This window comes from Terrapene carolina, unplaced genomic scaffold, assembly GCF_002925995.2.
Source record: "Terrapene carolina triunguis isolate 2854851 unplaced genomic scaffold, T_m_triunguis-2.0 Scaffold85, whole genome shotgun sequence".
Taxonomy (NCBI): Eukaryota; Metazoa; Chordata; order Testudines; family Emydidae; genus Terrapene; species Terrapene triunguis.
In genome coordinates this window covers 1,200,363-1,214,327 of record NW_020664436.1, presented here as the reverse complement: position 1 = coordinate 1,214,327, position 13,965 = coordinate 1,200,363, and the positions used below count along the sequence as shown (strand labels likewise).

At 43.6% G+C, this 13,965-nt stretch overlaps 1 protein-coding gene across 2 annotated transcripts in view; it reads left to right on the top strand.

Annotated features, from left to right (window-relative positions):
- Positions 1 to 584: 584 nt before the first annotated feature.
- Positions 585 to 13,965, top strand: part of FOSL2 (FOS like 2, AP-1 transcription factor subunit) — a 17,320-nt gene continuing 3,939 nt past the window's right edge. Inside the window, exons 1-3 of one of the 2 annotated variants that reach the window (XM_024198174.3) lie at positions 585 to 885; positions 9,373 to 9,627; positions 13,746 to 13,853. In XM_024198174.3, the coding sequence (XP_024053942.1) occupies positions 787 to 885; positions 9,373 to 9,627; positions 13,746 to 13,853 (462 nt within the window). In that variant the 5' untranslated portion in view covers positions 585 to 786. Of the gene's footprint in view, positions 886 to 1,351; positions 1,395 to 9,372; positions 9,628 to 13,745; positions 13,854 to 13,965 lie in introns of those variants that run through there. The other variant, XM_024198176.3, reaches the window with a different exon arrangement.

Here is a 13,965-nt window from a genome sequence, read left to right as displayed (position 1 = left end):
GGAGTTGAACTAATGCCATTGCACTGACTCATCCAGGGAGAGCAAAGGAGCTCAGAGAACAAGATACCAGAGAGCGACTCAGACAGAAAGGGGGGCAGGCGACAAGGGGGGAGAAGAGAGAGACTCACACGGGAGCAGAGACGGGCAGGCAGCAAGTGTAAAGATCAACAATTCAGGGAGTTTAAAAAGAAATCAAGAGGCTAAAGTCCTGGACTGAGTCATCCAGTCTAGTGAGAGCAGGGAACTGGCACTTTTATAAAGGATTTAATTAAATAGGAGGCAAAGAGCCTCTTGATTGAAAACTACAGAGCCAGATAAGCGTTGAAACCAGAACAAATATTCACAGGAAGTCTGAAGGAGGGCAATAGACACACGCGTTTTAAGTGTGTGTGTTTAGGTCTCTTTTTCCTCCCCTTTCTCTTCGGAGCAAATGTAACAGATTTTAAGACAGAAAGAAACTCTAAAACAAAGAGAGACGTCTAATTTACACTTCTTTTTGCGGCAAATTTTAAATCCACATTTTTTTCTGAGTGCACCAAAGACCTCTGGGACTAGTGGCTCTATTTTGTGAGGTGGGGAATATTATTTCCCCCCAGTCTTGAGTGGAGGAAAAAGTTGAGGAAAGGGCTTTATTCTTAACTCTTTATTTAAAAAAAAAACCCCACAAATCTTTACGGAGTGCAGTTGGAAGGCTGAAAATAAAAATCAGGCGAGAGAGGCGGAGAAATAGAGCGTGTGTGTGAAGGAAAAAAACATTGTGTTTCTCTCCGACTTCTACCTCGGATCATGTACCAGGACTATCCCGGGAACTTTGATACCTCCTCCAGGGGCAGCAGCGGCTCTCCAGGCCACCCAGAGACTTACTCCAGCGGCACAGCACAACAGGTAGGGGCGGTCACAGGTACCTTGCCATGCAACTGACATGATCAAAGCTTCTCTTCTCCCCCTCCTCCCAATGCATCTTTATTTCTGATCATCTGAGCACCCTCTGCTGTAGCACCCAAGGACAGTAGGTAACACAGTTCTGTCTTCCACTTTGCACACCAAGAGTTTTACTTTGAGACCAGGTCTCCGCTTCAGACAGGATTAAATAATATAGTGTGGCTGTGTATAACATCTGTGTGTATGTAATATCCTTGTTATATTGTGCTTTTGTGGGCCATTTTCCTGTAAGATACTTAAAAAAAAATCTGCTTAACCAAATAGTAAAGTTCACTTGCCACACCCAGTCCACTTTCTGAGCGCCTTTATCAGACCTCTGCCTAGTTGGAGATTAGGGGAATAATAGGTGCTGCCTATCCTTTGGCACTCCGAGTCCATTTCGAGTCCACGCCTTAAAAGGAGGGGGAAAACAACTTCTGTCTTTGCAAGAGTTTGGGCGTTTTTGTGTGAGTGTAAGTAATGAGGAATCTAATCTACGGATTTACAGGACGCCAGGTCAGGAGAGAAAAGCAACGTTTAATCGCCAGTGCAGCTAAGTGTCTAGAGTGTGTGTGTGTGTGTTTAAATGTTGCTTTATATTTCCTCCTAAACTACCGTCTCAAGCGATCCAGTTGCTGTCAGCGGGGTCTGTGCTGAAAACACACACCCTAGTGTTGCCGCCGCCGCGACATTACTGGGTCAGTCACTCATCCTGGGTTCTGCTGTCCTCTGCTGGAGTTAATTTGGGCTGAAAGAATCAACGTGTGTGTGTGTGTGTGTGTGTGTGTGAGTGTGAGAGAGAGAGGGGGAGACTGTAACGCATATACTTTCGTTTTATGCCAGTTTGGGAATTGGAGGCGCTGTGTGTGTGTGGATTCCTGATGGATTTCCTAGTGGGAGTAATTACAAAAAAAGAGAGTGTATTAAAATGACTTTCAACCAATTTGTCTCTGTGTATGGAAATGTGTATGTGTTTATATATAAATACATGCAGTATGTTGTGCATATACTGTATGACTGCTGCTCTGCACCTTATGTGCATATTTGAGTGTATGCAATGAATTTGCATTACTACTTCTTATATGAAATGTTTCACAGTGCCAAAAATATCAACTCTTACTCTGCTATCCACTAAAATAGTGTTCTTTTCTATACTTATCCCATGTGCTAGCTGAGCATACCTACAGACATGGCAGATGTCATCAAACAGGCACTGAAGACTTGGAAGTCAGAATCCCTGACTTTTTTATTTATCCTTGGAAAGTCAAGGGAATGCGATGTAACCTGAAATACTGCCAGTTCTGTAGGAATTCAACCAAACATTCAACCCAAATGAAATGGTGCTAGTGACTACTGTTTACATTTGTGTTTCAAAAAGCCATCTATTATCGGTGACATTTCAGAATCTTGATGGGAGACAGGACACCAGGAAATAGGGTCTGCTCCTGACATCCCTAGGCAGCTTGCCTGAGTAAAAAGTGTAGAGGTGGGTTCTTGATCTTTACACAAGAGTATCACACCTTAATCTCATCAGTCTGCTTTCAGATTGCTCCCAAAGCCTGTAGATAAGAGATGAATTTCTAAGTAGGCCAATAGTTTTAAGACTAAGGTGGGAATGCTCCAAGAAGGGGTGCTCCTCTGCTTCACAAACTTTCCTGGAAAAGAAGACTTTCTGTTTTCTGCTCAGATAACTCAGATTGTATCACTGAACACAAACCTGGTATCTAGCTCCAATTCCTATAGATAGGCAATACAATCAAGGGGCTCAGATTCTTAAAAATAATAGTAATAATAATAAAATGAAAATTTGGAAGAACATTACATGGTCTTTGGGTCACAGTTCTATTTGGAGCTTTCCCGCTACCTCATTGAATTAGTTATCCCTTTTTTAGTGTAAAAACACTGAAAGGAAGAAAGAATGGTTTAAAAAAAAAATCCATCCACCCATAGGGAGAGGATAATCATTGGCTAAGCAGAAAGCAAGTGTTGGCTAATTCACAGCCTGGTGTAATATGCACATAGATTTTACAATTAATAAATAGTATGGAAATCTTACTTTATTTGGTACCTTTTCAGCAATAATAGTTTACATCTGCCTTTCATGCCAAGGAATTCTCAAGGTAATTTACTAGAAAATAATAAAATCTGTGAAGCTCTCTCCTGTCTTGTTTTTAGTTAGACGCTCTTCCCTCCCCCACCATCTTCTCCCAAGTAGACAAGCTGTTTTGTGAGCTGAACCAAAACAGGTTCTTGACTTCCTTGACATGTATATGCTATTACTTTAATAGGTCCTGTGATACTCAGTCTCAAGGTCCTTTATTGCAAGGGAGTTAAAATATACGGAATCTTTTAAAGTAGACTTTATTTGATTTGGAAGGTGTTTAAATAATTTCAGTAGAGTGCGCCTACCCCCCCCCCTTTTTAATAGTGTCTGTCTGTGAGGATGGAATGTGTTTTTGTATCAGCCAGGCTTTCTACGTACCTAGGGAGTGATATTTTTGCTTTCTTCTGGTATTCAGACATTCCTCAGCTCACTGATTGCTGCTTGTTGGTATTTACTGTTCAGTTTTCCTGGTCTCTTGACCCTCAGAATGCAAGCTCTTACAGAGCTCATGGGATCTAGTTACATTTTTGAGATAACTTTTCTTGTTGTAAGCTTCTGGTCTTGAATAATATTGGAACTAGAAGAATGGAAGATATTTCCTGTTGAAGTTGCGTGACTACATGAACTTAAAGGCTGGCCTTTTTTTTTTAATGGGCCTTTTTCCTTTAGTTTTCCTAGGAAAACACTTCAAAAAGGCTTATGTGCCTGCATAAACTAAATCCATGGCTTCTGTGGAAAGCATTACGCAATCGGGCCAGTTACACAAACCTAGGTTATTTCATAACTTGTTTACATCAGCTGGCCTTCTCTCTCACTCTCTTCTTTCTCTCTCCCTCTTTTTTTCCCACCAGGGTTGCTTCATCTCCCCTCCTACTCCCCCCTCCCCCCAATTATTATTATTTCTTGCATAATTTGTACAAATTAACTGGAAGAGTGGGAGATGCATCAAGAAGTCATAGGATCATTTTTTAAAAATATCGCCCTATGTTAAGCTTTGCCAACAGTACCAGCCTGTGACATTCCTCACATCAAAGAACTTTTACCAGAAATGACTCAAAAGTTTCCCAGCTCACTCCAAATATACCTCGTTGGTGCCCTCTGTAGGATAATCCCAGTAGGAATGCTTCCAGGGATTGTAGTTTGGAATCAGATTATTCACTCCTTTTCAGTAAATGTGAGAAGGAGGGAGGAGAAAAGGGGGCTGGGGGAGAAGGGAATTGAGAAATTAAACATGCTTGGATAGCTTGGAGCTCTTGGTTTTTGTTTTTGTTTTGTATGTTTCAAATTCAGATCAAGTGAATTTTGCAGAGGCTGTGACACATTGATTGGCTGTGTTGAATGTGTGAGTTAATGAAGTCTAAATGAAATGAGCTAGTTTTATTTTTTCCCCCTTGTTATTTTTCTTTCAAACTGCTAGAGAGAGAGAGTGCGTGTGTGTGTGCGCGTTTGATATGGCTGCCAGAATATAGTTTCTAAGGTTACTATCTTAATAGGTCTTAGATCAGGACACTGGCTTAATAAGTACATAAGTGTTTTCTTTAAAAATCTGGGAGACTTCTCAAGACCCTCGAGTGTCTTCTTTCCCCTTGATTCTTGCAGATTTTGTAGATTCGGATCAAACAGAAGCCTCACCTCTGTTTTAGGAATTGGTCTGTTCCACTGATTCTGTACTGTGGAAATCAGCAGTTTTATTACCACATAAAATACACAACTTGCTTCTGAAGAAGAACGATTCAAAAGAAAACTTTGCAAGAAAGGCTACATCAGTCACATGTTTCAGTGGAAATCGTCTTTCTGAGCCAAAACTTTGATGTCTTGTAACTGTTCTATCCTTACGGTGCAGCACTGGGACGTTTTGTAATGTTATGTAAAATATTCTATTCCTAATAACAAATTTGCCATGTGGCGAATGTAGAATTTAATGAGGATAATATATTTGCTCTTTCAGACTGGAAGATTTCCTCCTACATATTATCCCACTGCAGTGCCTGACCTGCAAGGAAACTACTTGCAGGAGAAAAGCTTGCAATATTGGGCTGTTAATTTGTTATAGGATCATTGGGGTTGGAGGGGATCAACCTTTCTTGGGTTCATGGGCAGCAGTGACTCACTTGGAACAGCATGGAAGCTCCCCATTAAGATGAGGAAAGGAAAGTGCAGTCCCATCAGCTTGAAATATCGCACGGTTGCTGGTATATATACAGGGCTTTGTGACCCACTGATCTAGCCCATCCCTCTGCATTTTGTGGCAAGATTTTATTCATTATCTTTGGAATGTCCCTGGGAGATGGAGCATTGGAGGCCATTACCCAGTCCCCTGTTTTAGATTATAATGGAAACAGACCTCAGCCCTTTTGTAGTGAAACAGTGGGAAAGCTAGAGGAAAGTTTGTCTTTTACCAGGGAATGTGATGGTATCTTGATCTGCATGTTGCTTGGGGCCGTGCTAGGGCGATGGCTCTGTGGTATTGCAGTGGTTGTACGTTCCGGAGTGGGGTGTGGGGATCTAAAGTGTGCAGCATTACCATTTTACTATTGCTAAATGTTGTATATAGTGCCATGAATCTCCATCCCTTTGGTGTCTCTGTTTCTGAAATCTAAATAAAACATACAACAACCAATCAAGAGAGGGTGGGTGTGGGGATTACTGCTGATGAGATGAATGCTGGAGGCTATAAAGTGAGATTTGAAGGAAGGGGGGCTAAGGGAGGGGGGACTTGGTGGATGAGGGTAGGGAGAGTGTTCCAGGAATAAGGGCCAACATGATGGAAGGTTTGTGGGGAAAGGAGAAATAGTTAGAGCTGGGAAGAGCAGTGGAAGGACTAAGGGGAATGAGCTGAGATACAGGTGAGGGCAAGATTATGCAGGCCTGCTAGGCGAGGGGAAGAAATTGGCACCCAATGGACTTCAAAAGGAGGTGGAGGGGGGTCAGAGGCTGCCACTGAAAACTATGGTATCACAGTGGATTAGACCTGAAAGAATATTAGGCGCCTCGTAGGTAACCACTGTGGCATTCCAGTGGCAAAGGGCTTGGGGCTACTAGCATTTTTGTAGGGGAAAGTGAATGGCAGTGAAGTGTCTGATTTGTAAAGCAGGTGAGTTGATCGAGATGGGAAGGAGAGAGTTGCCACCATGGGAATCATGGCCCCTCGAGCGCCAATCAGAATGTGGAGATGACCACGTTTACATGGAGTAGGTAATTGTGCGTTTGGCTTAGAGACCCAACATGAGTCAGAGTGGAGCATCTTTTAAGACAGTCTTGTGATAGTGACACATCCTGTAATTAGTTAGATGGCGAAAGGAGAATAATAACGGAGGATTTTTACTGACACCTTTCGGAGTTGCCTGTCTCAGCAGAAATTTTCTAAAGCCATTTTAAGGGATTAGAAAGGAGGCTAGTGAAAAGGAGGACACATGTTCCGGCAGAAACTAGAGGTGTTTCCTTCTCCCTCTAAGCCTGTCATAGACAATTTTGTCTGGGCACAAAGGCTAATACCCTGGGTTTACAGATGGATGGTCCAAGGCTTTAACACAATCCAGGAATGCAGTTAAAGCTCCATCTACAAGACAAAACCCTGCCTTAACCCTGTATAGATGCCTTTCTCTTGTTACTGGCCCCCTGAGCTGGTTGTGTTTGGCACTGTTACCATTGCCAGGAATAGGTGTGTTGAGAAGAACTGGATCCATGTGATTGCAAATCTAAGGGCAGTGACCTTTCCATTGACATAGGGCCTGATCTCCTAATGGATTGGGAGAATTTAGTATCTGACCCTTCATCCAGATAATTTGGTGATTATTATAATTTTTATGACATGTCAGATGTGAACTCCTTCCTGGTTATGAGGAGTTGAAGGTCAGGATGTATGTCACTGTAAGGGTCATTACCCTTAGGTTTGCAATAAACTCTCCTGAATGATAATTTTGCACATCTATAGTACTTTCCATACAGGACTGTTAACACATTTTTCAATTGTTAATTTGGCCTCACAATACCCAGGTGAAGACTGTAAGAATAATTATTCCCCACTTTAAAGGGAGGGGGAACTGTAGCACAGAAAGGCGAAGATCACACAGGAAATCAGTAGCAGAGTTTGAAGTGGAACCCAGAGTTCCTGACTCTCACAGCTGTTCTTTAACTGCTAAACTAGCTCATGCTTCCTCTTTATGAGCTTAATGTCCTGGTAATTTTTCCTCTATCTCATCCCAGCACTAGTTACACTATATAATGTGGAGACATGAAGACATCCTGTCCTGTAATACAAGCATAGCTTACCTTGTTGGAGAACTGGGGGAAGAGTGGGAAATATAGCTATTTTCAGCAAACTCCTTTATAGGAGTGATGAAGAAGCAGTACAGAAGTTTGCAGCTTCTTCAGACCTCTTGGGTCTACCAAATTAGTCAGGAGATCTCAGGAAAATGGCCTTTCTTGTGAGGTTTTGAGTACATCCAGTCCTTGTTAGATTCAGGACCCAAGGTTTTGGTGGGGCTTTTGCTGAAGGTTTGATATCAGGGAACAGGTTCATTTTTACATTCCTTCCCTTAGCTGATTCACTCATTTCTTCTCCTAACTTTCCCTCTTAGTTTGGGGCTGTCTGATGCTTTAAATTAGAATTTTTCTGTGTTTTAAGTGGCTCTTTTGGGCCCAATTCTGGTTGCGTTGAAGTCATCGGGAATTTTGGCCAGTGTTACACACACAAAGTCCAATGGCTAAAGTTCTGGTCCTGTAAAAATCTGGAAAATTATTTTTATAGGCCTTGATTTAGGAAAACTCTTAAGCACATGCTTAACTTCAAGATCATCCTTAATGCTTAAGTACTCTCCTGAATCGGGGTCATGGTGGTGGTGATTTCCCGTCCCTCCAGTTTTGACTCCTATGATACCATTTTATTGACCTAAGGATATGCATTTGCACAAGATCATTTCAAGGGCCACAAACTGTTGTTAGCTGATAGTTCTCACTTCTGGTCCTAAAAGTCTATTGTCACTTCTGTATTCAAAGTTCAGAATGTTGGTGCAAGACATGTCTTTAAAACCTAATCTCACCTTTGAGTGTCTCCTGAAAGGATCTCTTCCTAGACAAAAGCATTCTTTCTCTCTTGTGTCCCCGTCCTGGACACATCATTGTTTTCCTAGTTGTTTAGTGCCAGCATATTATCCAGGTGGATTTACTTAAGTCTGACTGAAACCAGGTGTACAAGTTTTATGGAAGAGATCATTACCTATTGTCTTGGTTTTATTGCTGCCTTGTTTTGTCTAGACAATGCCAAGAGCTGCAAGGAACTTGTCCAATCTGAATCCTGAAACACATTTTATAGGCTGCATTTAAAATATGTATACATGCACATAACCGTCCCAGAGCTGGACTTTTCACATTATACCCTAGAACCTGTATGTGGTGAGCATGGTTCCACATAATGAAAGCCCTGAATTGTTGTGATGTGTCTCTGTTACCACTGCAATTCTCTATACAAACTTTCCATTCATAGAGCCATATCCTCTGGCCAAAGCTCCCGTGTTATATGGGCAGAACAGATCCCCTGTAAAAAAGTTCCACTAAACTGTACTTGGTGCTGGTGTTTATGGCTGAAGTTCTCTTCCTTTTTTTCTGGATTGATGGAGAAGTATTTTTCTAGAAACTCCTCAATTCCCCTTTTAGACTTGGCCATGACTTGCTGTGTGGGGTGAATGCTCTATACAACACGCTTTGCACTGTTTGCAGGGAGGGGAAGTGTATTATGGGAAAGAGAGGAGACGTTTGGCAGGAGTGGGATTGGAGGGGAGAGGGAAGGAGTTGCTTTGGGATTGGGGATGGGGAAGAAGAGGTTGCTTGGCAGTGAGTCTCGTTCAGGAGTGAAGTAAAACCAAACTGCACCAGAGCGGAATGGCATCAAGAGGTACAAATAATCATTGTGACAAGCGAAAAGGCCCTTCATTTCACACATCAGAACAGCATAGATCCTTCAACATGATAGGCTCCCACTGTGAGGCTTTTAGTTTTTGTTCAAGTACCAGAAGGTGCACGGGGCGTGTGCTGTCTATGCAGGTGCTCTCCGCCCCATCCACTCCTCAGGAACAAGTGCAAACACAGGCTATTCTGCATGCAAACTAAATGGCATGTGTGGGGCAAGTGCCAGATGCTAAAGCCTGTTCTGCTGGTTGCCACACCATGTTGTCTGCTTGTGGAAAGGCGCAGCTCTCCATGCCATCTGTATATCGATGGGTCACTGAGTCCTGGTTCTGGTACCTACTTAGATTCTCCCAGTGAATCTCCTTCTCCACTTGTTTCTGCTTAGACATCAATATTGTGCATGTACTGATTTCTCTCTCCCTTTTTTTGTCTCCTTCTAGAAATTCCGGATAGATATGCCAGGATCAGGCAGTGCTTTTATCCCCACCATTAATGCCATAACAACCAGCCAAGACCTGCAGTGGATGGTCCAGCCCACCGTGATCACCTCCATGTCGAGTCCCTACTCTCGCTCACATCCCTACAGCCATCCTCTGCCCAGCCTGTCTTCAATTGGTGGACATACAGCCCTTCAGAGACCTGGTGTCATTAAAACTATTGGGACCACAGTGGGCAGGAGGAGAAGAGATGAGCAGGTAACCATGGTGGATAGAATGCCTCATCCTAACTTGCAAGCTAAGCAGGTTTGGGTATAGCTGGTGTTTGGATGGGCAACTGCAAGGCAACCTTAGGTGCTGCAAGTAATAGGGCTGGTGATTCGGTAGGTGGTGCTCTGGTCTGAAACTGACTGATACCCATCCCAGCTTGGTATTGTGTTGCTGGAAGGGCTTTCTTTTGGGTGATGCCTAAAAACCCAAGGCCCTAACAACTTGTGGCTTTACAAGGATCCCATGGCACCTTTTGCAAGCGTAAGGGGGTTTTAATTCCTCTATGGCTGACTAAATTCTATTTGGCTAATTGTTTTGTCTCCCTAAAATTCCCCTCTCCTTGCATTTGTCAATGGGTAACATATTCTTCACTTCCTGTCCTCAATTTGATATGTGGTGTTATGGTGCTTTGTTAAATAGCTGCCAGGTTTCCCCTTCAGGGGTGGCTGCATTTTGGTGGTAGGTGAATTAATTCCTAGGGCCAGATCCTCAGGTGTGCCTGAACACTGCTTAGCATCCTGTGTGTGTGTGTGTGTGTGAGATGGGGAGATAGGTGGCTTTCAGCCACTCCCTCCGTTCCAGGAGTGCCAGTTAGAGTGGTTACAGTGACCCTTAAGGACTGTTCAATCAACTCCAGATTTCCGGAGCACAGCACACACTGATCACACTCCTTTCCATCCTGCCATCCGGGGCTGGCCCTTGCTTTATAAAGGCCTTTCAGGTCCCACAGGATATCGCACGAAAGGAGGTAATTTTATTGCTGTGACATCATTACAAGTTGTAATTCAGCCAAGCTCCCTCAAAGGCTTCACAAGTCTGGGCCAATCTGTGGCTTCACATCAAAAGCAGGTGAAACTCTGTAGTCTAGACTGGGTTTCAGTTTGAGTTTATTTGGCTGGGGCCTCAAACAGGAGAAAACCTCGGAACAGCTGAGTTTTACACAATCTGCTTTTAAAAAAAAAAAAAAATACCAGGGGATTGGAGGAGGGAGGGCTGACCCTGCTGGAGTGCCACACCATCCCTTCCCCTCTGGGCCAATTCCTTCCTCTTCCAGTGTGTGCCCCAACTAGCTGGTCCCACTCTGATTCCAGTGTTGTGTGCTGGAATGAGCATGAAACTAACCAGAACTGGGCCGTGGGAGGCTTTTACGGCGCAAACATATGCTTATTAAAAAGAGCCGTCTGTGTAGGGGGCGGCTGGAGATCTAAGTGTATTTCCTAGTGGGTAGGTGTCCACATCGCAAACCGAACAATGTCCGATCCCTTGGTGGCAGTCTGAGCAAGGACTGAATGATCTTGTAAACTGAGCTCGGTTTGTCCAGGGTTTTGCTGCTGAGAGGGACATTAGCATGGCTGGTGTGGGTAAGCTTGGACTGCCACTGTTCACACTGTACCTGTTATGTGGATTAATAGCAGACTGCAGCCTCCAGGGCAGTCAAACCAGTGCCTGCCATTAGTGCAAAATTCACTTCTAAAGAAACTTTAAATAATCTGGATCACCCTGTGTTACTCTGAAGCTGCACTTGTGCAGGCCTTTGCAGAGAAACGCAATGGGACGCTGCGTCTGGCCAGCAGATTAGATGGGTATTGCACAAGGTCTGTTTTTAATAAAACAATAAGCCCTACTTTTACTTCCCCATTGTCCGTTTTGATTTTCAGTCTGAATATTTTAGCCTGTCTGTTTTTGAGATTTCAAAGGCAGGCAAGGGGTTAACATTGCTCATAGTGAATGAAAATCCCCTTGGTGCAGAGAGCTAACACAGCTCCATTTTTAAGCCCTATTTTTATAAGCATATGTTTGCTCAAGAAGAGCCCAATCCTCCGTTAGGAGTAAAGAGGTGCATAGGTCTTGTGCTGGCCCCCTGCACGAGGGTGGCTTGCCCTCACTTTCACTGGGTCCAATGCTCTGTTGTCTAAAGTGGAGGAAAGCTGGCACTAGAACTAGAGAAATAATTAGCAACAAATAATTTATATGACAAACGTTACCTCTGCGTTCACAAATTGGCCGTGAAGAGCTCCTGATATCCTCCTATTTGATTGTTGTTTGACTTTATTTCCTGAAGAATGCCTGCCAGGAATTCCTGGCCTGTGGCTTGTTTGTGAGCGATTCATTGTGGGTCCTTCAGATTCAAGCTGTGCTGGTTAGATGTATGCCGTGTTCGGTACCTGATGGGCTGAATGGGACTCCTAGGATCAGATTTCTGCTGTGGGGGTACATGAATCAAATTCAGAATTCATTTTCTGAGAATATTCCATATTTGCTGAAAATAGGCTGTTTTGGTTAATGTTTCTGCCGGCAAACCCATCTACTAGCATGTTCACGCAGAATTAATACAAAAGGGGTACAAACAATGCAGAACTGGACTCCTTTAAAAACACCAAGGTCTGTTTCTATTTTTAGGCCCCAGTTAATGTTACACATGAAAATATTCTGTGCCAGCTCAGGGCCTGAGTTGTCACCAGTCGTGGTTATTCATGGGACTTGTTAAAGTGGCAACCTGAGCCAGATCATTAAACAGAACTGAAGTTACTGGGGAAAAAAATTTTGGTCGGAAACGTGTTTCAGTGGGACTTGTGCTCCTAAATCCCATTGGTGCTTTTGAGAATCCCATCCATAGGCCCCAGGTCAGCTGACAATTTAAGCATGTGCTTTAGGGCTCTGCTGAGCAGCGGCCATATAAACTGTATATATTGTATGCACACACATACATGTACATTTTGCACACGCATGGATTTATATTATGTATAATCAAAATAAAAATCACAGAAATGTATAAAGTTAATAAAAGACCAAAAGCACAATGGGATCGGTGGGAGGGGGAACACACGCAGATTAAAATGAACTTCCTGGAACGGGAATGACTGCCACAAAATATATAAATAAATAAAAACCCAGAACGAAGTTAGGCAGAGTAAAAAATCATAAAAAAGAACAGATATTGAAAACTATGACTAGCTTGTTCACAGCCCTGGAGGTTTTAAAACTGAAAGTGTTTTTTTTTTTTTAGTTAAAATGCTTCCATTATTTGTTGGCAGTTTACTTTTTTGCATTCGATCAACCTGGACGTTAACACCAGATTAGTCAGTTTCAGTTTTGTTTCTAATCAGTGGGACTGATCCTTACTGGTTTAAAGCTGCCGAGCAAGTCTGAAGTCAGTGGAGCTGTCTCGGTGCACGCCAGCTGAGGATCTGGCCCAGTGTCACTCTTTGCTTCTCATGTTCTAGCTGTGAACCCTGCATGGGAGTGATCAAATCCAAACAAAAATCTAGTTTGCATTGGTATTTAAAAATGATGGGCCAGCATCCTCAGCTGGTGTAAGTCTAGGTAGCAGCATGGGGTTCATTCAGTGTGCGGGCTTACATCAGCTGAGGAGCTGGCCTGGTATCTATAACGATGGAAGCATTTCTGTTACTGTGAGATTTTTGCAAAGGTCCCAAAACCTAGATTTTTTGAGCCTGACTTGACTGGACACTGCTGGTCATCTGCTGCCCTTGAGTACTCTGGATTTACAACAGTGTCACTCCATGGGCTTCTGAGAGAACATAATCTGCCCCAGGGGTCTTTTTATGTTGCTGGATGGTTGCCTGCAGATACAGGAAGTACAGTGTGTTATCTTGGCTGGTGCTTGGAAATATGGGGCCAGATCCTCAGCTGGTGTAAATTAGCATAGCTCCATCGACTTCCATAAAGCCACTTTGATTTGCACCCGCTGAGGATCTGGTCCCTGACCTTCAGGTTAACGACTGTGCTTGTGTGGAAAGATGCAGATATTCTGTTTTAAGAAAGAGGCGCTTACAACATCTTGCTCTGGTTTTGCTTAATGTGCCACCCACTGTCTGCTCGGCCTTGGCTGCAGATTCACTGTCCTCTTGCACAGTCCTGTTGCGCCCCTCTCTACTTCGACCCTCTTCATTATGGAGCCAATCCTAGGAGAGATGCTGAGCGCCTTCATCTTCCAGCGACCTCCCTGGGAGTTGAGTGTGTGCAGCACCTCGCAGAATCAGGCCCTTTTCGCTCTGTGGTGAACTGTTGTTCACAAAGTGCAAGGAAGGATTTGCTCAGATCTTGTGGCTTGGTTTTGAGTTTTTTTTGGTATGTGCCTACAGCTGTCACCTGAGGAAGAGGAGAAGCGAAGAATCCGGAGAGAGAGGAACAAGCTGGCAGCTGCTAAGTGTCGTAACAGGCGCCGAGAGCTAACAGAGAAACTCCAGGCGGTATGTACTCTGCACACATCTCTCCCCTCCTGGTTATACACCCCTTGGATCACTCTAAACCATGCCTCTCCTCCTGCTGGTGGGTGACACATACACTGCAAAGTTTGTACCA